Source organism: Barbatula barbatula (genome assembly GCF_947034865.1).
Source record: "Barbatula barbatula genome assembly, chromosome: 19".
Classification (NCBI taxonomy): Eukaryota; Metazoa; Chordata; class Actinopteri; order Cypriniformes; family Nemacheilidae; genus Barbatula; species Barbatula barbatula.
In genome coordinates, this window is record NC_136782.1 from 16,231,522 (window position 1) to 16,258,260 (window position 26,739).

At 40.1% G+C, this 26,739-nt stretch overlaps 1 protein-coding gene across 15 annotated transcripts in view; it reads right to left on the reverse strand.

Annotated features, from left to right (window-relative positions):
• msi2b (musashi RNA-binding protein 2b) overlaps positions 1-26,739 on the reverse strand; it is a 213,085-nt gene that overhangs the window by 95,248 nt on the left and 91,098 nt on the right. For all 15 annotated transcript variants that reach the window (XM_079481925.1, XM_079481932.1, XM_079481926.1 and 12 more), the window contains exon 7: positions 611-659. In XM_079481925.1, coding sequence (XP_079338051.1) covers positions 611-659 — 49 coding nt within the window. The remainder of the gene's footprint in view (positions 1-610; positions 660-26,739) is intronic.

The window sequence follows — 26,739 nt, forward strand, 5'->3', positions numbered from 1 at the left end:
CTCGTTTCCTGTCCTCCTTTCTCGTTTGTCTTTCTCATCTACTCTTCTTCTCCTTGATTCTCATCTTTATCTCCTAACCCATCCCAAGATCCCCAACACCTTTACGCAAAGCGAAACAAAACACAAAACAAACAAAAAGTACAGTAACATTCAACTATGCTCATTCCTTTAAGGGAAAAACTCACACACACACAATCGCAAAAACATATCTTGGTTGTGTAATAAGTCCAGTATATCATAAGTCTGAAGGTATTGTACGTTTCTACACGAGCCGGCGGGTATGAGCCCACATGGATGAGAAACATTCCATTCTGTGGGTCCGATGGTAAATGTCGGCCTAATCAAATAGAGCCGATGGATCGGCTACAGTGGAAATCGTTGCTCTTTTATTGGACCGCATTAGCCTTGACCTTCAGGGCTTAAATGAAACGTCCTTGAATGCTATATTGAAACATCCAGCGCTGGGGCTTCCTGTACATGCAAGGAAAACCTTCCACTGAACAAATAATCGGCGTTCAGATTAATTGAAGGACATTGGTAATATCAAACAAGCATACAAATGTTAATGCATGTGCAGACAAAACAGTATACGGAAGAAATGGCCTCTTACCTCTATGTCTATTTGTAGTTTTATCAAACATAAGCATAGCATCTTCTACCTGTAAGAGAAAAGAGAGAGGAATATTAGTGCCATACTAGTTAGAATTTTGAGTGACGATAAAGCAGAACAATCTAAGTCAATGTGAAAACACAATAAACATTCTGTCATCATTTATTAACCCGCCTCGAGTTGTTCCAAATGTGTGTAACTTCCTATGTTATGATGTTCACAGAGAAAGCTATTTGAACAAATAGTATTTGGCCACCATTGACTACCATAATAGGAAATAAATTCATACAGATTTGGAACAACTTGAGGGTGAGTAAATAAAGACAGAATTTTCATTTTTGGGTGAACGGTTCCTTTAAAATGCAATTGATGGAAGAATCAAATTGACTTTTTGTGGCAATCAACATTATGCCGAAAATGTTCAGAACAGAGTTTGTACGGAACGTTGAACATTCCTTCAACACAGACAAATCTGACTCCTGCTCACGGTCATGTTCGCTGAAGAATGATATTCCTGCGCCGCCCAAGGGTACCATCTCATCTGACCCTGATAGAGACCTGCTCATCCTTGAGGAAAACCCTGCCACAAGGACCCACATCTGAAAGCAACCAGGCATCACACACGTTCCAGTGTTTATATATGAAGAGTTGGTTCCAAAATGAGATTCAATGTTCCAAAAATCATGTTTTATATTGTGCATTTCAATAAATATCAATGAAACTGCAGTTGGTATATTTTAATAATAACTAAAAAAAATACCTTTTATTTCCCGTAAAAATGATAACTAAAAAAATAAAGCTAACTAACAGAATAAAACGCAACCAAAACATGATAAAACAATAAAAAACACGATTTTTGAACATTTTAAAAATAGAGTCATATTTGGAACCAAACTCTTCATATTCTCTCCTCTCTCTCTGTGACTGCAGCTCTCCCGATACAGATATGCACACATGTTAATACTCACACACAAACACGTCCAGCACGGGTCTCTGAGATCAGCCCCAAAGCAGAGGTGGTTGGAAAAACACCTTCCTTTCACAAAAGAAGCCATCAGTCACTCGGCCCCATAGAGAACAATAGAGCTGCGAGCTTTAGAGTTCCTCATCACCCTCAATCACATCCAATAAAGATCACACTGACTGTCTCTCTCACCAAGGCCGAGAGAAATCTGTTATCCTCTGCTATTACTCCACGCATATTTATTCTCCTCTACAAGAGTAGCTCTCCATCTGAGAAACACGTCCCATAAATGAACAGCAGGAACATTGCTTATTTGCGATATGGGCAAGCAGTCTTCTTTATTAAGGTTAGCGTGGTTTATGTGCAAGTAAAAATTGTGTGAAAAGTATGGATGAGTGTTATAGTTAAGAAAGTTTTTTGATGATATTCAACAGCCTGTTTTTCAATACTTATACATTCACTGCTTGAAATTGGATGTTTTGCTTGAAAGTATGATTTAATCAGAGGAATAATAATTTAGTTACAACAACTACAGTTTTTTAGGCAAGGCAAGGCAAGTTTATTTATATAGCACATTTCATACACAATGGTAATTCAATGTGCTTTACATAGAAGAAATTAAAAATATCCCTTTGATAAAACAGTGAAGAAATAAGAAAAATAAAATTTAACCAGTTAAGAATAAAAAAAAAATTGTTTAGAAGAAATAAGAAAAATAAAAATTAACCAGTTAAGAATTTTTAGGTAGTGACTACACTCTAAAAACTGCTGTTGTGTTAAAAACAGTACAATCCGTGTTATTTCTGAACACATGCATGTGTCTAGTTAAGGACAACACATTTTGTGTTACTTTTAACTCAACGATGCATAATGTGTTAAAACATTCTTTGGCAAATTCTTTTTTATTTTTGTGGTATGCTATTTTAATACATCACGTGTCATCTGAACACATGGTGCTATTTTACCAAGAGGCTAGTTTTGGCTAATTCGTATGGTCTCATTCGAATATCTTCGTACGATTTGCTATCGTACCAGTGACGTAAGGTTTAGGAACGTTATAAAACATTTCGAAGCTTCAATGTAAAATCTATTAATCGACAATGATAATCGCAACTACAATATTGAGGTGAATAATCGACAGCCTAAACCGAAATGCATATAATATGACAGACTTGGCCGAAGGGCGATTACTGAACACGAATCAATTTTTTCGTGATTTCTCTTTAAGATAACATTTGCTTTTTAATATTTTGTGTAAAAAAAATATTTTCAAAGAAAGAAAAATATCGCTTAAAATAAGTAAATAAGCTAAATAAATTTGTTTTAGAGCCCCGCTTCTTGAATAGCCTATATAACTAACTTACCAGACTGTTGTGTCCCTCACAGCCTCATTTTAATTGAATCAATTTAAATATGCTGTTCATCCTGAGCTCTACTCGCACTAACTGGGTTTCATGGTAATACTAATGTCAACTCCAAGCTATCTGCTTAAGTACTCATTATATCCACAACATAATGTTGTATGCACTTAATCCATCATAGTAGCCAACCTAATGAAAATGTCCATGCAGATGTAAATGGATTTTCTAAAAAACAACTACCATTAACAGTCAGATACTGTAAAGTGGGAATATAACCTATCAAGCCTATCACAAACAGTGTGATGCATGTCGGATTTGTAATTATGTTGTCCGTGTTGTTGGACGCTAGTTTATAGGCCTGCAATTGGCTGCATCTTACTCTGTCCAGATAGAGGAGAGACTCCTGGCCGCTGCTGCACTAAAGCATGATGGGAGGAGACAGCCCTCAAGTCAGGCTCATATGTAACTGTCTTTCCTCATAACCAGTCTCTTTCCCTCTCAGGCTTCCTACTTTTCTCTCATTCCTACAGTGAAAACCTGTGTCACCTGTCTTTATGTCACAACTCAAACCTCAGTGATATTACTTCTCAGCTGTAGCAAAAGACTGCATCTGTCCCCCGCGCTTCTGTCACTTTGATGGTGGCGTAGCGGTCAGAGAAGATGGAGAGGTCGATTCAGTGAATGATTGAGTTAATAATGCTTGAAATAATTCAAAATAACCCTAATATCCCAAAAAACATTGGACCTGCTTTGGTTTCGTGTCCATACAATAGAAGTCAATGGGTACCACAATTGTTTGGCGACCAACATCCATAAAAAATATCTTTTGTGTTCTGCGGAAGAAAGACATACAGTTTTGAAAAGACAAGAGGGTGAGTAAATGATGGCAGAATTTTTATTTTTGGGTGAACTATCGCGTTAATATTATTTGACATCGATTGTTATTTTCTTATACTCACTGACCCAATGCACAAATGTAAACCCCACACTTCCAGTTCAGCTTCGCCACCATCAAACTATCCCGTCCCATTCAGGCCTTTCAATAGAGGACGTTTATTCAAGGATAGATTTGCCTGCCTGCGGCCTTCAGATTTTCAGATAAGAAGCTCATGAGGGCACACACACGCACAGAGAGAAAGAAAGAGAACAGCACAAAGGTGAACGTGGTCCCACACCCGTTCTGTGACTAATCTTAGTCCACTCGTTCTCTCTACCTCCTGTGAAAGAAAAGCTTGAGGAGAATAGCTGTCTCTTCAGAATGTAAGGGGGCCGTGCGGCCCCCACAGATAACAGTCACGCTTTTATATTCGCTGAGAGGGATGAGGTAAAAAGAAAGGAGATTCATGACTTTGAAGACAAACTCTTAGAAGTGGTCCTACTAGTCTTACAGCAGAAGAACAGACGGCCATTTCAAGATCTCTTTAATATCTCAATAGTTTCAGTGACAGTAATGTAATTATGTGGATAGAAAAGACATTTGCTCAAGTTAAGATCTTTTGTCTGAACAGACATCTCCTCTTGTGTATTTAAGAGATGTCAACAATGTCTCAAACTGTCCTCCGATTTGCGAAGATGAGCCTAAAAATAACGAAAACTAAATGAATTGAGGTGTGATTCACACATTTTTTAGCATCCACATCTTGTCTCGTGTCTCTTAAGATATTTCATTAGAGATTTTAGTACAGATATGAAACAATACTCAACCCTAACTGAAACCATTACATCTCCTCGCCCATGAAATAGTTACACAACTGTCTCTCGAGATGTGGGTAATTCTGAGAAGCTGGAAGGCTAATGCCGCTTACATATGCAACTGTGCTGCATTCAAAATGGCCCTGACCTTTACTTGTTAGCTCTTGCGCCTGTGCCCGGGACTCTGAGGGGCTGCGGGTGGCGAGACCCCGGGCTCAGCCCACGCAGATCGATGAGAAACAAGGCGGCGCGCCACGTGTCCTTAAAGCGCTCTTATGTGGTGAGGAATTATTGGCGGTTGGAGCGACGTGGCGGCACACAGCGCAGGATGGCAAATTGCACAAACTCTCCCCGGGCTCAGGGGGACAGTGCCATTAAAAGCCCCTATGGCACACCCTAGGTGGTCGCGCTAGTTTGCCATTAAACACCATTACTGTTAATTGACTGAACAAGTGGCCTTTTTACAGGCCGTCCTTAGCTTGGTCAGTGGCTAATACATGCTGTGCACCCGGTACAATGAGTAAATGCCACGCTAATGCCTGTTTTATGACAGGCATGGAAGGGGCAGGTCCTATCTGAGCGTCGATAAAACTGCGTTTAAATGTAGTTTGTGAGAGCGAACTGTAGCTCGCCTTGAGATTTATTCTTCTTATTAGCAGGGGCAGCACATTCGGCCTTCTGAGGCACATCTCTTTATAGGCTTTTATAGCGCCAGCGTTATGAGGAAAAGAATACAGGCGTTGTGATCTCATAACACAATACGCAGCTGGTGAGTTAACCAGCGGTCGCAACATCTGCCCCTAAAAGAAAAATGGCAACGATTACACGTAACCAAAATCAAACTTTATCCAAAGTTGCTCACTCTTGACAAACCTGATGCAATCTCGCTCTACGGCAGCTGCGCAGAGATGCTTGACAGCACGTTTTCCTTTAAGTCAGAAATATAATTGGAATGTCTATGGGGCCATTTTTTTATTAACGGTGGAAGGTATCCGTGGGAGGACGGGGGGAATACGAGTCAGCGAATGCGCAGTCAGACAGGGTGAGATTGTGTTTACATGCAGGCGAGGGATGGAGAGAAGGCAATCCAACACTTGGTTAAATTCACTCAGTCGCCAGGGAGTGGAATCTACCACCTCCCATATCACCGCTCGCTAAATCCTCCTCAGTACAGAAAGAAAAACTCCACCTCTCTCCTTGTGTCAAATTCACGAGTATGTGCATGTCACGCAGTAGCAGAAATCAGCAAAACACATCCCGCAATTTTTTTTTGTCAGTTTTGTGACTAAAAGCATTTTACAGAAAGGGGAAGTGCAATGTAAAGTGACTGAAGAACATGTGTGTTCGTCCACACATCCATATTTAAAAAATGTATTACCATCGAAAAAACTAATGTATTTAACTTTAATTATTAACAGTAAACAATCAAAATAATTTAAGTTTTTCAAATGACACATTTTTAAAATAGAGGGTTACATACACTTAAGTAAGAGCTCTCTATTTATTTACAATAAAGAAATACAATGAAAAAACTGGTCTTAAACTGCGGAAAATAGATACATATCTGACATAAAATACAGGATCAAAAACAAAAAGCCACACAAAGAAGTCCAAGCGAACATCTCTTTGCAGACGCAGTCCCCGCATGTAAATCAATGACACGATTAGCTCATGAGAGAGAAGTCTGAATGCATCTCAGTGCCTCATCACGCCTGTGCACGTGTTTACGTGCATGTGATCGAGCAAACAAACCCGCCGATAAAAAATAAACAGTGGCAGACGAGGAAATGGATATTCAGAGGCAGGTCTCATTTAGCACCACGGCTGGGTGGTAGAGGAGACGTTTATTTGCATAAGGGAATTGGAAGTGACTGCCACCGCTGGGTGCCGAATCTGCTCCCTCGCCCACCGCAAACCCTCAAGCTTACGTCTCCCATCTTCCATCACATTTGTTCTTTCTCTTTTTATTTGCGGGAAAAATCAATGCTAAAGGAGCACGGCTTGCTTTCTCTCTCAAAGACAATGGATCCGATTTCACAGACTTTAAATTTGTGGAGTTACTCGGTGTATCTTGCGTAATTTTGGGCCGACGGTACATAAATTATTTATTTAATAAATGAATGAATAAATTAACACAGGTTAAATGAAAAATCTTTTGACGGAAAACAATGCAAAATAAACAAAATCAAAACAACACAATAAAGACAAAGAACTTCTTCTAGAGACAAAGTTAAAGTTCAACGACAAAAAATTTCAGTTTTTAAGAAGTTAAAGGACTTCGCTGAATAGACTCTTGTGCATTTTTCTTTTATCTTTCTTTGTTTACTTATTATCTATTTTGGCCTGTGGATAGCACTCAAAATGAACCTTCTAGATCAGGGGTGTCAAACATACGGCCCGCGGGCCGTATCCGGCCCGATAAGGCGTCCAATACGGCCCGAGGGAAGATTTGAAAAATAATACAAATATGAAATAAAAGTTTATTATTATTTTAATTAATTTAAAGTTTATTAATACAATCAGGTTTTCGCTGCCATATTATGTTTTGTTTTATCAAATTTTTTATTTTATCATTGATCATTTAATTGGGCTTCTGCTGGAACCCACAAGCATGCGCATTCTAAAGCGCCGCCTACATTTCGAAAACAAAGTCGGCTAAGTTGTGCGGCAAGGACTAGTGATTTTAAAATGTCCAAATAAAGAAAACTGACGGAAAAAGACGTATTTCTTCTGTGAGTTCAACGGTAGGCCGGTATGTTTAATCTGCTCACAAGCCGTGGCTGTGCAAAACGAGTACAATATTAAACGGCACACACGCAGAGAAATATGATAAATACACTGGACAACTTCGAAAAGTCAATAATTTAACTTTAGCCTCGGAAAAAAGCAGTCAATGTTCACAAAAAGAACAGAGACTGATGAAGCTGTAACGCTATTTGATTGCCAACGAAATCGCAGCGGGATCAAAGCCGTTTTCAGAGGGAGAATTCATCAAGAATCGGTAATGAACATTAACAAGTCCAACCTGCGCTCTCGACTCACAAACAGACAGCTAAATGACATCATGAGATTGATGTGATTGAAAAAAAGAGATGTCAGGAATTAAAATCATAATGCAGATGCGATCTAGATCTTTTGTTGTTAAAGGGAATTTCTAGTATATATTTAATGTTCATATCCAAAGTGAAGTTGTACTACTGTACTAATTGTTAAATATGTTAAGGCAGTTTTTCCTATTAGTGAATTATATTGTATAGCTTGTATGGTTCATATTTAATGTGACCGTCTGTACACAAATTGAGTCTGTTGCATTTTTGTCATTACTAGTTTAAAAAGTATCTGACAAAAAATATTCATATTCAAAGGAAAGGGTTTTGATTGCCTTTATCTAAACAAAATAGTTTTTTCAAAGAGGAATAAGAGTGTTATTGAACCGTTCTGAGGATTTATTAAATGCACCTTTTACAGAACAGTATGTCTTTCTAGTTTTTTTGCTAATTCATTTGTAATTTGGTGCAATATGGTTTAAAAAAGGTGATTCGGCCCGCACATTGTCACTTTTCTCTCCATCCGGCCCTTACCCTAAAATGAGTTTGACACCCCTGTTCTAGATCATGCATAGATTTCGTTTTGCACCAGCATTCTGAATATTGAGAGTCAAACAACAAACAATGAAATCAATGATGCACTTAATTCTTTGCGAATCATCATAATAAATATTAAATACATCAAGTATCTGTCCTTTGTTATGCCTGACGCTGCCACTTAGTTTGAAAATGTTTAGACATCAGACACCGCAACCCTTTAAAGATCGAAGTCCCTGTTCAAACTCCGTCCAAGAAGACATTTTTGTCCCCTTACCCAGGACTGGACATTTGCGGTTAAGGTTCACCGATCCATAATTGATGAAATAGCTACTCTGATACATCAAACGTGTTTGCGCACAGATCTAAACCTACTATTTATTTCCCTTTGATGTCAAATGTCTACTCCTGCCGCTCTGATAACTCATTTCAGAGTGATGCCGGATCCTGGTCCACCGTGACAAAACGCTGTGCAGAAGGGGAACATATATATTTGACAAACAACAGGCCCTTTATGAGGTGGGGGGCCACCGCACTGTTTTGCTTGCTGGATAAGCAGTGATTTCAGTTCCAGCCGTGCTAAACCTCTCCGCTCATGCGGCAAATCTGTTTTTAGCAACTCCCTGCACTGTGGACATCTACATGAAAGCCAAAAGACCAACACAAAGACAAGGTAAAACCAACAACTCGGACGGACACACGGTAAACTCCAGCTACCCCTAACTAGATAGACATCGTGACAGATTACACCACACGGTTATCGGCTCATCGCCGCATCGCTGTTGTCGCGAGTCAACCAGGCATGATGTAAATGTATGTAAATCTACACTCTTAACTGACAGCCTAAAAATGAGGAACAGATGAGATTAGGTGCAGACGATCACCCCGCCATCACCACCCCCTCCGATAAGCTCATTATGCCCTTAAAAGGTTTAATTATCAGAGCCATTGCGTACGAACGTTGCGTAGAGAGCTTTGGACGGAAATCCTGTGTAAATCCTGGCATGTAGCAGCGTCTGTCAGCGAGAAGCAGAAACAATCGGAATTCATTTACTGTAAAGACGTTAATCACTGTGAGAAAGAGAAAGATGACCGATTTGCTTCGAGCAATGTGTTCGGCGTTGAAAAGCTACAGTGATGCTTGTGTAGCGACATGTAATTCTTGTCGGATTCACAACTCATGGTCTCACTTATTTACCAAATACCATATAAAAATGACCTACAGTATAAAGTATTAAGATTTAAATCTTAAATTCTGAGCAAATTTCTACTTTTCGACACATTCACACAGTGTGTAGGATATACAGATAAAATGCTGAAACTAAATACTCGTATAATTATAATATATTTCTATCAATCAAAACTTTTAAAATTAATACTTTGAAACACTTTTGAATACTTATTAACTTTATATTCTGGATGTGATTGTGGAAAGGGCCACATCAGTGTCTTTAAATGGTACAGTTCACCCAAAAATGTAAATTCTGTCTTCATTTACTCTCCTCGCAGTTCTTGGTTAATAGTAGGAACAATTTATTTTTGATTTCTTTGTTCTGTCGAACACAGAAATAAGACATTTTGAAGAATGTACGAAACTTTATGGGGCACTTCTAACTACACTTGTCATTTTTCTTCTATGGTACTCAATGGTGGCCAGGAACTGTTTGGTTACAAGCATTCTTCCACATATCTTTCTCTGTGGTCATCGAAACAAAGAAATGTATACAGATTTGGAACAACTAGCGGGTAAGTAAATTATGAATATTAATTTGGATGAACTGTAGGGACTGTAATAACAGGATTTTTGCAGCATACAACATCTGGGCTCTGATTCACTGCACATTTGTTGATTCAGTGGCTTTCCGGGTTGTCAACAAGGCGGCTCGGCTCCCAGGGACCGTCTCTTCTGGTGTGCCACTGCAGGTGACGTAATGTGATCAAGAAACACGACCCGTTGGGCCTTTCTGTAGCCCAGAAAAACACTTAAGTTGACTTTCTTTTTATTACAACCACAGCGGCAGTGAGCAACAGCAACGATAACAGACTCGCATTGAAACAACTGCCAGGTTCTAACTCTCAGATGCTTGGGAATAACCTTTTCAAGCTTTGTTAAGGCTTTAAAGCAATAGAAAATATGCGACTGTGATTAAGTGACCGGCTGCCTTATTTATGGATTAAGCTCCACTGCAAATAAAAATAGTTTAAACAGAACTTTGTCCGGTTTCTGTATCGTTTATTTCCCGCGGGCATGGAAATGTGCAAGTAATGCGAGATTTGGAGTGTGCAAACAGTCAATGTGTGCTGCTCTTGAGAAGGTGACAACAGGGGGCTTGGCACAGATTGCTGGCTCCTGTAGAAGTGCTCAGGGAAACAATGCTTCTACTGCATATCAACTAACTCTTGACATAACTACACCGACAGTGGTGAAGTGTTGCATTAAAACCAAAAAGCAGCAAAAATCCAACTGAGGACCAAAGCTTCATGAGATCCGCACATTACAGAGAGACTTTCTGCCCACCCTGTAGGGTATTATATGCTGGCACTTTTCACAAAAATGGCGCTTTGGTTTCCCATGATATTAAAGGCATATTTCAGAGGCAAAACAAAATGTCCCCATGTTTTACTCACCCTCAAGGCATGCTGACTAAGTATGACTTTCTTCTTGAAGGATAACGCAGTCGAAGTTCTAATACCACTTATCATTCATTTTACTTCCAAACAGTAGAAAGTGACATTTGTTAAGACCACAGAGCCGTGTCGAGCAGATCTTTGATCGATGGATGCACTTTTTTGGAGCTTCAAAAAGTCGATGCCCATTCATTCCCATTCTACCACTAGGAAGTAAAATGATACGTGGTTTTATAACTCCGACTGCATTATTCTTCAAGAAGTAAGTCATATTCAGTCAGGATGCCTTGAGGGTGAGTAAAACATGGGGATATTTGCTTTGCCTCTGAAATATCCCTTTAAGAGGCACGAATCCCACTTTTTTTGTACTAACATAAAATGACTTGATAATATATTAAAATCTTTTTTTTGTACCCTGATGAATTGATACTCGATATTGGATTGATATGTATATTATTAGCAACACGTTTTTATGACTAAAAGCGTAATATATATTTTTTAATTATGCACATGTTGAATATTCACAACAAAAGTGTGGATTTTTATCTCAAATAAAAATTTAAATAATTGCTTTTAAATAAAAACTTATATATAAATAAATTGTAAAAAAACTACCTTAAAACTATTTGTATTCATTCATTATTACATTATATAAATATATACAAAATTATTAACTTAAAAATGTATTATCAGTATTTAGACAAAATGCAAAATCTTGTATAACATGAACAGTAAATGGAACAGCTGAAAACGTTAACTGCATTTTCTCCTATAAGCACATCCTTTCACGGACCATTTGCTGGGAAACAAGAAAAATGATATTGTACCTTATTCATGAAAAGTGTCTGCTATTAGTTCAGCATCTCAGTGTGGTTCCAGTCATCCACAAACTGCCACCACGGCCTGGATCCAGACAGAATGAGAGTAAGCGTGGAGCCAGAAGGCTCCTGGTCAGAGATGGGGTGGCATTACGAGAACCTGGCCTGAAGAGGGGGCACCAGCTGATGTTATAGCCAGTCATTACTTCATTCGGCTTGAGGCATGGCACCGGAACAGCACAAGTGGGCCAACCAAGATTTATCCACACTGTCAGGACAGTGCGGTGGTGACCAGAGGGTCCTGGTGATGAATCCCACAACCATTTCTGTTTGCAAGCTGTTCGGGACCAACAGGTCACAATGGCATTTTATTTATGGGGCTTTAACATGCCAAGCTTATCCCCTCTTCCCCGCTTTAGCATGGAGAATGGCCCTTCCATCAGGACATATTATGCCTGGGAGCCAGCAAGGTGCAAGTTATGTCTCACTAGTAGAACCAACAAATGGTGAGGCGAGCCGTGTCTTCAAGCCAAAATGGTGTTATAGGAAATGGGGTATCCAAGCATCCTAATACTTCAATGTTATATTTTAATGCAAAGGATGAATTTTAAACACATTATTTCCATTTAAACAACCATAATTTTACAAAGTAGAAATTTTAGGCAAAATAAAAAAAAATAAAAAAAAATCGAATTAAAACATAAATTGTAATATATTAGTTTCACTAACTGCCACCAGGTCCCTTCTCATCCCCACCCATTCAAATATATTCAACTCATATGAAGAAGGCTAAAGAGTAAAACATTATTAATATTATTATTATACAATTATTTTTGTTAATGTTCCATTCATTCTAGCATCTACAATACGTTCTCCATCTGCTTTTTCTGGTGTGCATACGTATAATAATCATATTAATCGTTTAAAATGCAGTAATTATGCCACTTAATTAGTATGTAAATAAGGTCTCAAAAACACTGGCAGGCCTTTCCATTCAAATCCGCAAATTTAAGAGCAAATACGGATGTGTCAGCTTTCATTACGGCAAGCGTGAGTGGCAGACCGAGTGGCTTGCGTGAAGGAAATGACAGCGGGACAAAGGTTGTTTCGTTCCAAAATGAAGTGGGAGCGGAATCAAGCCGGGCACCTCACGGCGGCAAAGCCCCAGCAAACCCCTGGGCCACTAACCGAAGGAGCTAGCTTAACCTTTCTCATCTCTATTTCTCTCTCGCACCCGCTTACTCACTTTCTCCTACCGCTCCTATCTACTTGGATCGATGACCGCACTGCAGAAGTACTGGACTGAGAGTGCGAAAATTCAGCAGTGTAATTTTCGCCCTGATGAAAAAAGCAATACAATTTTTGCTCGTCCTTTACAGCTCGCGATAGACGAGGTGTGGCCTCAAACAGCTGAGAACTCGCCTTCCTCGCCTGCCGGTGTTATCATAGGGGCAAACTCACCTCCGTAAACGCTACTTTAGTTATCACACTTGAACTACAAAACATACCGACTGATGTTACCGTGTAACATACTAGTATAATACTAAATTTAGTAATGACCGGTAAAGATGGGTTTCCTATCCTGACATGAAGAAATATTCTGGAACTTAACTCCTAACTTCACAGCAATACACACTGCAATACAAACACTAGAGCAATTTTTTTGTCTCAGCCAAGCAAACCAGTTTTTTAATAACATAATTTATTGGTAAGATCTATATATTCCCGTGGTTTGCATCTAAAAGAAAGCTACTTTTTAAAGGGATAGTTCACCCAAAAAGGAAAATTCTGTCATCGTTTACTCAGATGACCTGCAAACTTGTACAAATTTCTTTGTTCTGGCAGCACAAAAAAATATATTTTGAAGAATGCCAGTAACCAAGCAGACTCCATCCCCCATTGACTCCCATAGTATTTTTAAACCCCTACCATGGCAGTAAACAGATTTTGAGTCTATACGATGGAAGTCAATGGGGGCCAATGTTATTCGGTTACCAACATTTTTCAAAATATACATTTTTGTAATCTGCATAGGAAAGAAATTCATATAGGATAGAAATGACAAGAGGGTGAGTAAATGATGACGACATATAATTTTTTCGGTGAACCAATCCCTTTATGTCCTTTTATTTTTTATTGGTTGCCGACGAGTTTACCAATGAGGCTGCCGGCAAAAAACTGCTCTGCTGAATATGAAATCTGTCAGAAAATAGGAGAAGGTGAGCGGCTGATCAACGAACATTAGCTGCACCATGAAAGATACGAAAAGACAAGCGAAACGGTAGGAGTTCAATAAACTAAATATCAATCTTAGGCAAAGGCAAGCGGTGCTGACGCACTTCTCGTTATATTAGGTGCAGATGTACGAGGCTGATAGGGAGCATTATAGGTTATATCCCAGCATTCATTTCATTACAGTCCCAGTCAGAACCGAACCCCCGCAGCTCTTTATTTAGTTCGGAAGTTAAAGCCTCCTTAACTGCAGATTCAATACCACGACGACGTTCGAACAAAGGCGAATGTGCGGCATGACACCGTCACCTCTGTGGATCCCTGATCAAGACCCCCCCTCCCGTGTTCATTTGAGGAAGAAACACCGGCGCACGATTTGAATACAGTTGTACATCTTTCAGTTTATTAATGCTTGGATTAACATGACTGCAGGTTTTGTCAAGGGAGTCTTTACCAGAGCCCGGAGAGCAGTTCTGTGTGACAGTAATAGTCCTCAGTTAATATACTTGAGTGATGCAAATTTCTCAGTATTGGAAAGCAGAACAAAGGCGGTTTATTTGAAGCGTGAACACAAAGGTAGAATTGTAAAGTGGAGGGTATAAACGGGAGGGTAGAAGCCACTCGAGATGAAAGCCGTGTTATTTGACACAGCACCGGCAGTGAATTAAAAAACAAAGGCAGTGGCGGTAGAATCCGCCTGACTTTTTGACAGGAGAAAGATGAGCCACTTTTACTTTCCTCCCATCCTGCCGTTCGGTCTCTCTCACACTGGAAAAACACTATTTGCTTTTGATATCATCTGTCCATCCGCAGGCGCTCTTGATTTCTTACTCCCTCCCCTGATATCGATTTCGCCCGTCTGTACGCTGTTAAAAGTTATTTTCAGAAAGTTTTAGTTAGGAAGTTAGGAAAAACAATTCTTTCAACAAATAAGGTTTCAGGTATTGTTTTAGGTTAAAGGGATACTCAACACAAAAATGAAAATTCTGTTATTATTTCCCCCCCCTCCAAGTTGTTCCAAACCTGTATAAATGTATTTTTTTCTTCTAAACACACAAAAAAGATATTTAAAAAAATTGCAACAGACATTTCATGGATTACATTAATTATAATAGTAGGAAAAATGTAAATGGTTGTCAAAATGTGCCCCCGAAATGTTTGCTTTCCTAAATTCTTTAAAATATCTAATTTTGTGTTCAACAGAACAACTATGGTAGTCAATGACGTCGCAAAACCCCGGAACACAGTCTCACCCGGGCCCAATTCCCATTAAAAATGTAAGCGACAGGCACCCAGCATCCTTTTGGCCTCCTTCAAGATGCTCTATAACAACACTCTCAAATCTTCAAGTATAACAGACTCTGAGAAGCATCAGTCTTCTGCTTGGCTCATGAACATGCATGAAAACACAACACAGTGCTAGGGAGGTGGCAGGAGAGCAGTCGGGCCCAAAGAGAAGCTCAAACGACTCAAATGGGCCACTTGTTCTCCTGAGAGTCCCTACAGCACAGCAGTGAGGCCTCCGGAGAAAAAACGCCCTGGGAGTGAACGATCAAAGAGCGAGGAAGAGCTCAGAGATTCACTCAATGTAACCGGAACGCATTCGAAAAAGGTTCCTCTAGAATATCAAGCTTCGTGTGAATCATGACCTTTGGCATATTTCAATTTTTTTTCTTTGGTTTTGTTTACAGTGTTCTGCATTTGGTTTGCATCAGCATTTTTGAGGTTGGGTAAGTGTCACATGGTGAATATCTTCCCACACATCTTCAAGAGAAGAATAAAATAGAATTCTCTATTTTATGTCAAAAGTTCATATGTGCTTGGTTGAATATGTACAATCCTCGTTTTTAAACTAAGGTCAAGACTACCGACCCCTAAATTGGAAATAATATCATGTCCACAATGGCCACTAAGAATAAGACGAGAAAAGAGGAGGGAAAAAAGCCAAGATAATGAGAAGGTCAAATCCATATAGTGAATAATATAGTAAATGTTAGTGGAGATAATGCCAAGCTCAAGTGAACCAGCTAATATTTGGTGCATTGCTCTCCATTCAGCGTGAAACCCTGTCAATGTGATAGATTGAAGAGAGTGTCTTTATTTCTTTCCCTTCCTGCATTGTGTGCAGGGGTACGGTGCAGTCTGACATATCTCACAAGGATTAACAAAGCTACAGTCTCCTGAGCCGCGGTTGCCCAGAAGTCATGACTTCATCCAGGGCGAAGAACTGGGGAGATATAGCATCAATTCAGAGAAAAAATCATACTGAATTTAGTCTATTTTCATATAATCAGTTCATAGCAAAATAAAAGTTATGTGATCACTTATTATTAACACAAAAGAAGATATTTTGAGGAATTTCCAGTGGTTTTGTGTCCATACAATGGAAGTCAATAATAATCAATATTGTTACCAACATCCTTCAAAATATCTTCTGAATGTGTTTTGCAGAAAAAAGAAACTCATACATGTATAAAATCACTCGAGGGTGAAGAAATGATAAAATAATTCATTTTTGGATAAACTGTCCCTTTACATCCTCTACTGGCTCTATTCTATCACATTATTGAATTCTCGCTCTTCGTGATTCATGACTTTTTCATGAATCAATTCTCGATGCAAAATACCCCCCCAAATGTCACATTACACACGTAAAATGGATTGTCAATTCCATTTCATGTTGACTTTAAAGGAATCTTCCATTTGGCGCGCTGTCAATTAAGTTTCACATTATTAGCTAAACGTGTTTCTCATTCATTCAACACAATGAGGGACAAACTGAAACTACTGAGGAAAATGAACAGCACATAGATTTTAAATTCACAATATCCGAGAATATTCTTTTAACATTTAATGGCTCACACAGCAGACATCTTCCTTATTGAACATCATGAAGGGGCCACCAGGTGAAAGAAAACAACATCTTTTATTCAGATTATGCCTTTTAAAAAAACATTTCACTTTAGTTAACTATTTCGAGTTGAATAAAATCTCTGTTGACTTTGAACAGGAAACAGACGTCTTCGGGGACATCGGAAAAGTGCCAATCATTCTAATTGTTGAAATTTGTATTGACGCGGGATAGAAAAAGTGATTCGGGTCAAAGAAAACACTTGAAGCCTCCAGTTTGAGAAAAAGAGAATGAGTGGGAGAGAGAGAGAGAAAGAGGAGGGGTGGAAGAACAAATGTGTACCTCAGCTGTTCTGGTGGGTTTTCCATTACATTTCTGAAATGGACTGAGCAGGCAAAAGAGCTTCTTTTGAGACGGCGCGCAAAGGCAGAAATGACTTATAATGAATGAACGCATCAGAATGGGATTCTTCAGCCATACCGCTCCGTTCATAACGAAACGGAACATTGAAGGAAGTTGCATAAGAACATAAAGTGAGAAGCTACTGTTCTGTTTGACCTGAGGTGAAGGAGTCCACACCACACAGAGACCCCCGAAACCCATTCAATACATAACAAATAAGCCCCCCGCTAAACTTAACAACACCTGTATTGACCCCGTTTTGACATTTCACCCCATTCCCTTCAAAATCGCTCTCTTCTCTCCCTCCATCTCTCTCTTTCCACCTCGTGCTGCTTTGAGGAATCAAACCGAATCAGTCTTAGCGACTGTGAATTATGCATCCGCGAGTTCATGCATATGCATGGCTTCCGAAGTTCATGAATATCTATTACGTTGCCATTTACATTTCTTCCATTTTCCTAATACATAAAAATCTAGCGCTAATGAACAAATGGAAGGACCGCAGCTTGTAGACAGAGAGCTAGCGATGTGCTAAATGTTAAAGAAATGAAAGAAAGGAGTACAGGCTTTCTAATTAGAGCTCGGAAACCATGCGGCGCGTTTTCAGACAGTGATTCATTTACGAACTTCAGGAAAAAGCGGCGAGATTGCATGAGAACTTGCGCATCTAGATGGACTCTGTGGATAATTTAAGCGCTGCCCTCGGGCTAAACCAGGAGATGCGAAAAAGACAGACAATTTAACAAACAAACAACAAAAAAAAAGTGTTTGGAATCCCGCAGTGTTGGTGGAATAACTGAAAGTAGAGATGCCACTAACTTACATTTTTCAGCGGGGTGACAGTCGCTAAGCTGTTTGCACAGCGTTGTAGGTTTTCCACAATCTAGCTACAAGGCAAAAGTCAAATACGCTCTCATAAAACTTATTTTCAAATGGGCCGCTGGACAGTCATATATACACACACAGAGAGACACATACATCTATATGGCCCATTCCAACGTCAAGGATGTGACGTTTTCAGTCAAAACTTAAAATATGAACTCTCAGAGAAAGTAGTTATTACCAGTAATGAATCAATTGTTTATATTTTAACTAACCATTGTTTATAGGCCCTAGATATCAGAAAAATATCAGTCTATGCATGTTTTCAAAAAAGACACCGTTTTTGAGAGACAACATATAGGATTTATGTGAATTAAAATGTACGAACCGGAAGCTATAATATCTAACAAATGGAGAACTCTTGACAGAACAGAACATAGTTACTACTTCTCAGGATGTTTTACATGGTGTGGAAAGATTGCCTGGTTGCCCGTGTTGGGGACGCTGCTTTAAGGGGATGATGTTAAACTACTCACAATTACAGTAATGTACCTGAACAGTATACAACCAGTAGGTACAGTATTTGTGCATATGGGCAATTACCATGGAAAGTTTTTGCCTATGCTGTAGAAAAATATTGTTAAGAAATCTGCTGGGGCACCAGTAAAATACAGTTTAAGAACATGTATTTAGACCCAGGCAGATCTTTCCACACCATGTAAAATGACCGGAGAAGTTGAGAGGTTGATCGCTGGCAATATGTGAGAAAAATGAAGGACGAATCCTGACACCTCATCAGCAGTTATCAAAGCCTATTCACCACCGCTTCAGCACACAGCAGGTGAGAGAGAGAGAGAGAGAGAGAGAGAGGCAGTAGAGCTATGGCACGAAGCATTAGCTTAGCAAGAAGTTCATGTAAAGCTGACAGACAGCATGTGTATGTGCCTTTGGCCCTCCATCTCACACGGTTGGCGTTCATTTTTTAATAAACAAGAACACCCAGACACCCTGTTTTTACCATAAATATGAGATTTTTCAAGTTGTTGCAAGCAAAGGGACATCTAAAAAGTAAGTTTGCGATTTTTACATTACAAAAAAATGTAATAGATAACATGCTGCAATGATCCATGTCTTTACATGTCTCCAAATTTTGATACTGTATTATATAAAAATGATATAACCATTATATAAAAATCACACATTTACGTGAAACCGCACATTTGCATATAAAATCCCAGAGCGAAACACTAACACGCAGATACAAAACCAGTCCTGATTGAGTCGCCTGCATAAATAATGGATCTTTCACATGGAGTCTTCCGACCACAGGAATGAACTGTATCAAATACGTCGACACAATGACAAGAAAATTGAACAGCGATGATAAAAACGTTGCGCGTTTGTTTTTGAAACCCCGCAAACTCGGTGCGAGCTGATAGCATTTCCATTCAGGTATTCATGAAGGTTTGCATAGGGAACATGGCTGGTATTGTGTGCAAGCATTTTATCCCTTATTTGCTGATAATGACAAATCTCTTTCTCTCTCCCTCTCCCTCCCTTTCTCTCTCCCTCTCTCTCTCTCTCTCTCTCTCTCTCACTCACTGTCAGTCTCGTGCGGTGGTAACTGGCTCTTTGGGTCTGTGCAGATAAGCGGGTGATTCATCATGAAGCTGAAGGCTGCACACGGCGTCTTATCAGCCCCTCGCAAGGATCCAGCCTCACTGCACATGCTCTCTGTTTGGAAAGTGACCTGCTGCCTCCCGGACCCAAATTACCATGACAACATTAGAATTATCCAAGCGAAAATGACAAATTAATATATTTTGCACATGCTTAGACCACCCCCACCCCCCTGTCCCGGCGTCACCGCCACCCCGATCCGATGCCAAACTCCCCCGCCTCGATATACGTTTCTATTATTGTGCAGAAAATAATGGCCGACCTAAGGCGGCCTGATAGGGAAGGCCTTTAACGAATGCAAATGACCGAATAAAATTCCTTAAGAGAAGCAGGCCGGGGCGTTAAGAAAGCGATTCTCGCGAACACGTCCCTCTTCAGTAATATTGCAGGTTGTGCTTTAGTAATATCATATTTAATTCAATCAAGCGATAAATGTGTGTGTGTTTTTCGGAACAGATATAAGTGGTACGGCACTGTGAGAGTGTAATTGAGTCAAAAATAAATAAAGAGACAGTAATGACAAGATGGCGAGCTGTTCAGCAGGGCCGTGATTGAGTCAACGGAGCGAGGCAATAATAGCTCTTTCCTCTCCCTTTTCTCTCGCTATTGTCAGGATGAGAATATCATTGCAGAAAATTGCCTCGTAGGGAAATATATATGAAACTGTTAACAAATGGTCTGGCAGCCCGTCCTCATCCTGACATTTGAAAAACATCAAAAAGTTGTGGGAAGCAGACAAGAAGGGGAAAAACACAAACTAGCTAATGGTCTCTCAACCGGGCGGTTATTTACCGTGAGAATAAACTATGGGCTGTCAGTGGCCTGCACTGTCTAGGTATCTGTCTATATGTCTGTCACACAAACTATACCGCTCGATGTGTTAACGGAGGTTGTGAAGTACGATGGCGGTGGTCCCGTGAGGGGTGCTAGAAGTCCTTCTCTTTCAAGCACACTCCCATGCACGAGCAACCTGGGTAATAGACAAGCGTGACTGTGCATTTTCTTAAAATAAACAAATGATGAGTTATTAGGCTGAGATACCATTTCCACAACTGTTGCACAGTGTAGTCATTTTCACAATTTATTTGAGTAAATAGCATATTTCAAACAGCAGACCCCCCAAGCGTTGGCAGAGTAGTTACCCGAGAGTCTGACTGGACTGTAGCCTTGCTATTTGGCACACCCCTGTTTTGTTTTGCATTAACAGTTTTCCTTTTCTCCAGCTTTATCAGTGTAAATATGTTATACCGTCCCAAGTGAAGCCATCTGTGATGAGAAGAATATTCCCCGTCAGCCTTTACAAACCCTCCACCAACTTCAAAATTAGGCCTTGAGGCCCTTTCCTGCTTGTTAGAACCTGAAAACAAGCCTGTTTATTTATCGACTCAAATCAAGCCAAATTCATTATGGGACTGTAATATTTGAGAGTGATTTGAAACCAATGAGCAACCGGGGAGGCTTTTAAAGTGATTAGTTTGTCTCATTCACCAGTCAGAACGGTTTTCAAAGCAGATAAACCAACTATACTGAGCTATTATCGAGCGGGCCTTTGAGTCTCGCGGTCCGATATTAACTCTGACACGCGGTATAAGGAGCTGGGCTTTCACACAGAGTCGCTCTCATCGGGCCATTGTTGCATCAAATTTTATTTTAATTGGACACTTCCAATAGAAGGGTCCACATGTTTTCCAATCATCAATTTCTCATTCAATACATGCCTATCATGAAGCCGGCGTGAGGCGGCCCTGGGCAGAGAGGCTGTCTTGCATTTAAAAAAGTTTTCCCTGCAAGATATTTGAACAATTAACGATTAACAAGCCTATTAATGAGACGATGGTGCCAAAACAGTCGTGGCCCATTTGCATTGATTGCTGCGTCCTTACAAAAGCCTAGTCTCAATGCCACATTGAGCATGAAAAAATGTCATAAGCATGAAAAAAATGATAAAAGAAAATCATTTTGGGGATGAACTATCCCTTTAAATGTGATGTGTAACATTCCCATAGAGCTTAATCGGGTAGATTACAAATGCAGGACATTTAAGTCAATGATTGTTTAAGTAGCCCAATTTGCAAGATGTTTGATGTTAAAGCAGGTATTTCAAGCAGTTTGCAGCCTCCTGTTCTTATTCACCTGTAAGCCGCAGTAGAGGTCTGTCAGACTGACTGCTTCAGAATTACCCCGACTTGAGAGAGAGAGAGAGAGAGAGAGAGAGAGAGAGGCTTTTAATCTTGCTTCAAAAACAGCTGAGGGGCAAAGCGAACAGCATTAAGTGTAATTTCCCATTCAGTGTGTGTGCAAAGAGACCACTAGTACCGGGTCAGTATTCAAACAGATGTGCGCTTTGGGAGCCAAGCCATAAAAACTGTTCGCAGATCAGCCGCAGCTCCCCAGCCAGAACATCCAGCGCCACTGTTTTCCTCCGTCTCAAACGCAAAGATTTAACATGCTAGATTAGCATTTCGCATAATAGTCTTCATCTCTCGTCTCCTGTGTATTCCTCAGACGCTAATTTAAATGACTGTCTGTCGTAAAATGACTTATTCACGTATGACTGGATTGATGTGAATGCTAAAAAGAGTTTCTGGATGGCTATACAGACAAAACATCTGGGGCTCACACATATCAGAAGATTAGGAAAAATTTAAATTGTAGATACATATATACTGAATACATACATGTACATTTGCATTTACTATAGTAAAAATACAGTGACCATGTTTTTGGACAAATAGACTACTTTTTGTATTATCATCCAAATATCAAGGTTAAACTATGGATACTGTAGGCTATATGAAGAATAAATACAGATATACATAGTCAGTAATCTCTAATACCAACTAATCCCAAAAACGTTTTGGCTATGAAATATAATATTCATCCAGCTATCACACAGCGGAAGCCTAATAGAGGCGTTTCAATAAAAGCAATAGCTGCACACCTGGTTGTAGCCTGAAAGCCTCCATGTGAGCGGGAGGGGAGCGCTTTACCCCGTGTCTAAAAAAAACATATGGAGAAAGAAAAGCTGAGAGGAGCAACAAGCACCATCGGGATCCCCGCTGAATTGCGCTTTTGAGAGATTTGGTTTGGCAGTCCTGCCCGCTATCAGTTGGCAAGCGGCGGAGCATTCTACGAATCATCTGTTGATCATTTAATTACAGTTTGTTTCATAGGGGAAGGGGAACCAGGGCATTGCATTAGGCAAAGTTAAAATGCACAAGAAAGGAAAGCAGGACGGGCCTTCACGTAAAGCGCAAGCTTTTATATTTGAAGACAAGAAATAAGGACAGCTGAAGAGCCACTGGATTTCCAGAGGGTAAAACGTCTTGCAACGTAAATAAATTTGTATAGGCCATTTACTTAAGGATGCTCGGTCGACTTCGGGTTTAATCTTAAAGCGCTCGTCTCAGAGTTCCCGTGAGAACTCCCATCTATGCACCTGCACTGTATCTTTTCCATCTGCAACACAACAGAACACGAGGGCACACAAGTACAAAGCTGACAATCAGAGAGACAGATCCTTAAAGCCACGAACGCAAACACGCCACTCAAACTATGTCGGAATAGATACCATTTAACACAAAATGAAAAACGACTTCGAGACGTGACAAAACTGCAATGCATTTCCGTTTAAACGAATAAATACACTAAAGGGGGACGTGTTTTCTCAAAGACAACCAATATTTTTGGAGGTAATTAAATCATAATATGTTTAATTACGCTCATCAATCAGTTGTATTATACCATAATATTCAATAACACACTGTCATTGAAAAAACACAATACACATTGCTAGGATCATAAAAACGCGAAATAAGCCTAATTTACGAGAATCGTCCAGCTTTATTGCGAAAGGCAAACCAAAACGTTGAATGAAAAGAGAGAATCTTACAGACACGTGAGTGTTCGGTTTCTTTGGAAGCGAGGCAGCATCCTACAACTCCTGGATTTCTTTCTTGCCGTTTGTTCCCCCGTACGGTTTCGAAGTCATTACTTTGCCGCAGCGCGCGAGGGTCCGATCAAAACAGCTCTCTCATTAAAAGACCAAATGGTTCAAAAGCAGCTGTCTAGCAATTACGCCGCTTGTCTGAAAGGACTGGACTGTGGAACTTCAAATGTCAATTACGGGAAAAACGGTAACATTCTTAGAAAAGCCAATTTGTTTTCAAATTGCGTTTAGACGTTTGCCACGACCCACTTTTCGCTCGAAAAACCTGTCAGACTTCCCTGTGACGTTTCCCTTGCGTTCAAAGTTGTTGATTTCGATACAATCCCAGGAGAACGTTAAACACATGTGCTTTAAAACGTCTGTCCTTTCCACACTTATTAACAAAAAAATAGTAGCTATAGGCGCACTCGGCTTGCCAGTGCTGAGTCACGCGTATTGTGGTGTTGTGTCTAGCGTGCTCTCCGCCAACACCACCCTGCGACAACATGGGAAGAGCGCCACGCTCTCAGCGGGCACCACCAGCCTGGCCAAGGTCAATATGCCTGTTACCACACGGCATAGAGCGCTGAACGCGAGCACATTTCACTTATGTCACTCGGCCAAAGTGCTACAAATATTAACGCGGTTCCCCTATAAAAGCAATGACATTGTGTCACGCTGAGAGACGGATGGGTGACTGCGGATGGATTGTCTGTCGTGTTTTCGGCGGCTAAGAGGGGAAAATTGGTTTGAAGCACAAACTCTTGAAAGAGGGCCAGTGTGCGTGTGTGGTTCTTTGCCTTCGGACTACATCCCAGAATTTCCTTCAACAGCTATTCGCCTTCGACAGATGTTCAACAGATACATTTATGGAGCCATGCCAGTGCACATAATTCACACAAGTGTCGAGTCAGACAGGAACACCTCTCATGCCTTTTCAGAAAGCAATCTTCCATCTCTACCACATTAATCTACTCAATGGAACTCTTAATATTACACGTCGTCATAAAAAGGAACAAATTGAACGTTACAGCAAAGCAACAAGCATTACAGAAACAATTTCCAGATTTTTGGTTGCGTGACGTAATGTGTAAATGTATCTTACAACACATGAACCTGACACGACAAGCAGCTAGTTCAAACACATCAAATATCTATTATAGCCTAATATAAAATTGATCTTGACCTCCTGAGGATAATGAGCACATTCGCTGAAATCTTTTTTATTCAGTTTCTGATTCACACAGCTATAAAGCTTTTCTTTCAACAGAGAGCAGCTCCACTGGAAATCTTCCCCCCGCGATAATAAACATCCAACATGAAGAAGCTTTTGCCTCGGGCTAATGTATCCGCACTTCTCCTAATAATCGAGAACATGCTTCCACGTTAGCAGGAAGGGATTCTATAAATGAATAAATTAATACAAAATAAGCATTGTTTCAGGTTAAATGGAGTCTATTGGAGCAAAAGAGGCCTTGCTTTTGCTTCAAATGATCCAGATATCCATTTCGGCGCCGGCATTGTCTTTGCTGAATTTGGGTATTAATGAATGCGGAGGTTTAGCTGTGTTTCTGATGGAAGATTTCATGGAAGTGCAAATGATCTACTCTGACATGCACTGAATGCGGCTTTGATCTGCGATTTGACTAGCACCCCACGCAATGAAAGGACCAAGAGGATAGAGAGAGAGAGAGAGAGAGAGAGAGAGAGAGAGAGAGAGAGAGAGAGAGAGAGAGGGAGGAAAACCTTCAGTGTACAGAGGAGGACTCATCTAACAAGCCCTTTCTCTGATCCTTCTGCTCACCCAGTCTCTCTCTCTCTCCCTCTCTCTCTCTCTCTCTAGCTGTTTCCCGTAGTCTCCTCTCTTATATTCCCCTTCCATTCCAATAACTCAGCAAATGCTTCATTTGAATGAAACACAGTCATTTATCTACCAGCACCAGAGATCATAAAATCAAATAGAGGAAAGTGGAAAGTCATAACCGCAGTAGTTCGTTTTATGTCATGTAATCCCCCCGTGAGCGTAAGGGGCCATTCAGAACACGCAGCCATCAAACCCTCCTAATGTTGTTTTGACTTGTACCGAATTGTTATTGTAAGTCCCATCAATGGTATTAGACACCCGCATCACGTCTCGAGCCACGGGCGATGTTTCTTGGCGCGATCTCTGTACACATTTCTTATTGGGCCCCTAAAGGCACTTCAAGTCGAGTCCCCTCATAGCTCAGAAGAGTCAGCGTTGGTCATTTTCCCCGCACTCGTTCGCCGCTGTTACAGCTAGGATGGAATGCAGGATGCGTTAGGCCGTGACTCAGTGTGTAAACAATACTAATGCCTACACACTGATGGGCTCTTTATCTATATTACAAGTCTGAGGACGGAATTGATCGCGCCTGCGAGCTCTGGCGCGGTTAAGGCAGGCCACACACTGATGTCTCATGAACTCGCCAGTTTGAGATGAAGAAAATCACCTGTGACCAAATGACAGGGTCTCGGAGGTGAGAAACAATGAGGTCATAGAAATCAGAGTTACTAAAGAAAATATTACTGTAATCTGCTTGCTTTACAAACTCAAGTTTCTGACATACTGTACAGCTGCAGAAGATTTCAGAGGCAATTTAAAATTTTCTGCATTTCTAGATGCATTGTGGCCATTGAAGTTGAATTTCGACAAAACCAAACCAACGGAGTGACAAAGTCATCCAACGGCAATGTGAAAGACTGACATCATGACAAGACACATGGAAACTGTGATTAAAAGGATATCACGTAAAAAACACATGTAGAAATATTACTGATGCTGTATTGGTTAAGTGAATATTAACTTATTTTCTTTGCAGCAATTGAGGTCTGAAAAAATACAGAGCATATCTTCTGTTATTTTGACCCGTTTCTGCAGCTTTCCTTTTCACATAGAAACCATGTTTTCATTTGAAATTTGGGAGAAAGATTTTATAAATGGTTCCTTTTATCATAATTTTTGTCATCGTGATAATTTTGCCTAAACGCACACCTAGAAATAGTACATTTTGAAATGGTCTCTTGATTTTTTTCTTTATATAATGCACAAAGAAAACAAAATGTTTAAAATTAAAGCATTCAGGTATAACCAATAAATAATTGTGAATCGTTGTGTCTGAAACTGGTTTAAGAAGGGCAACAAACCA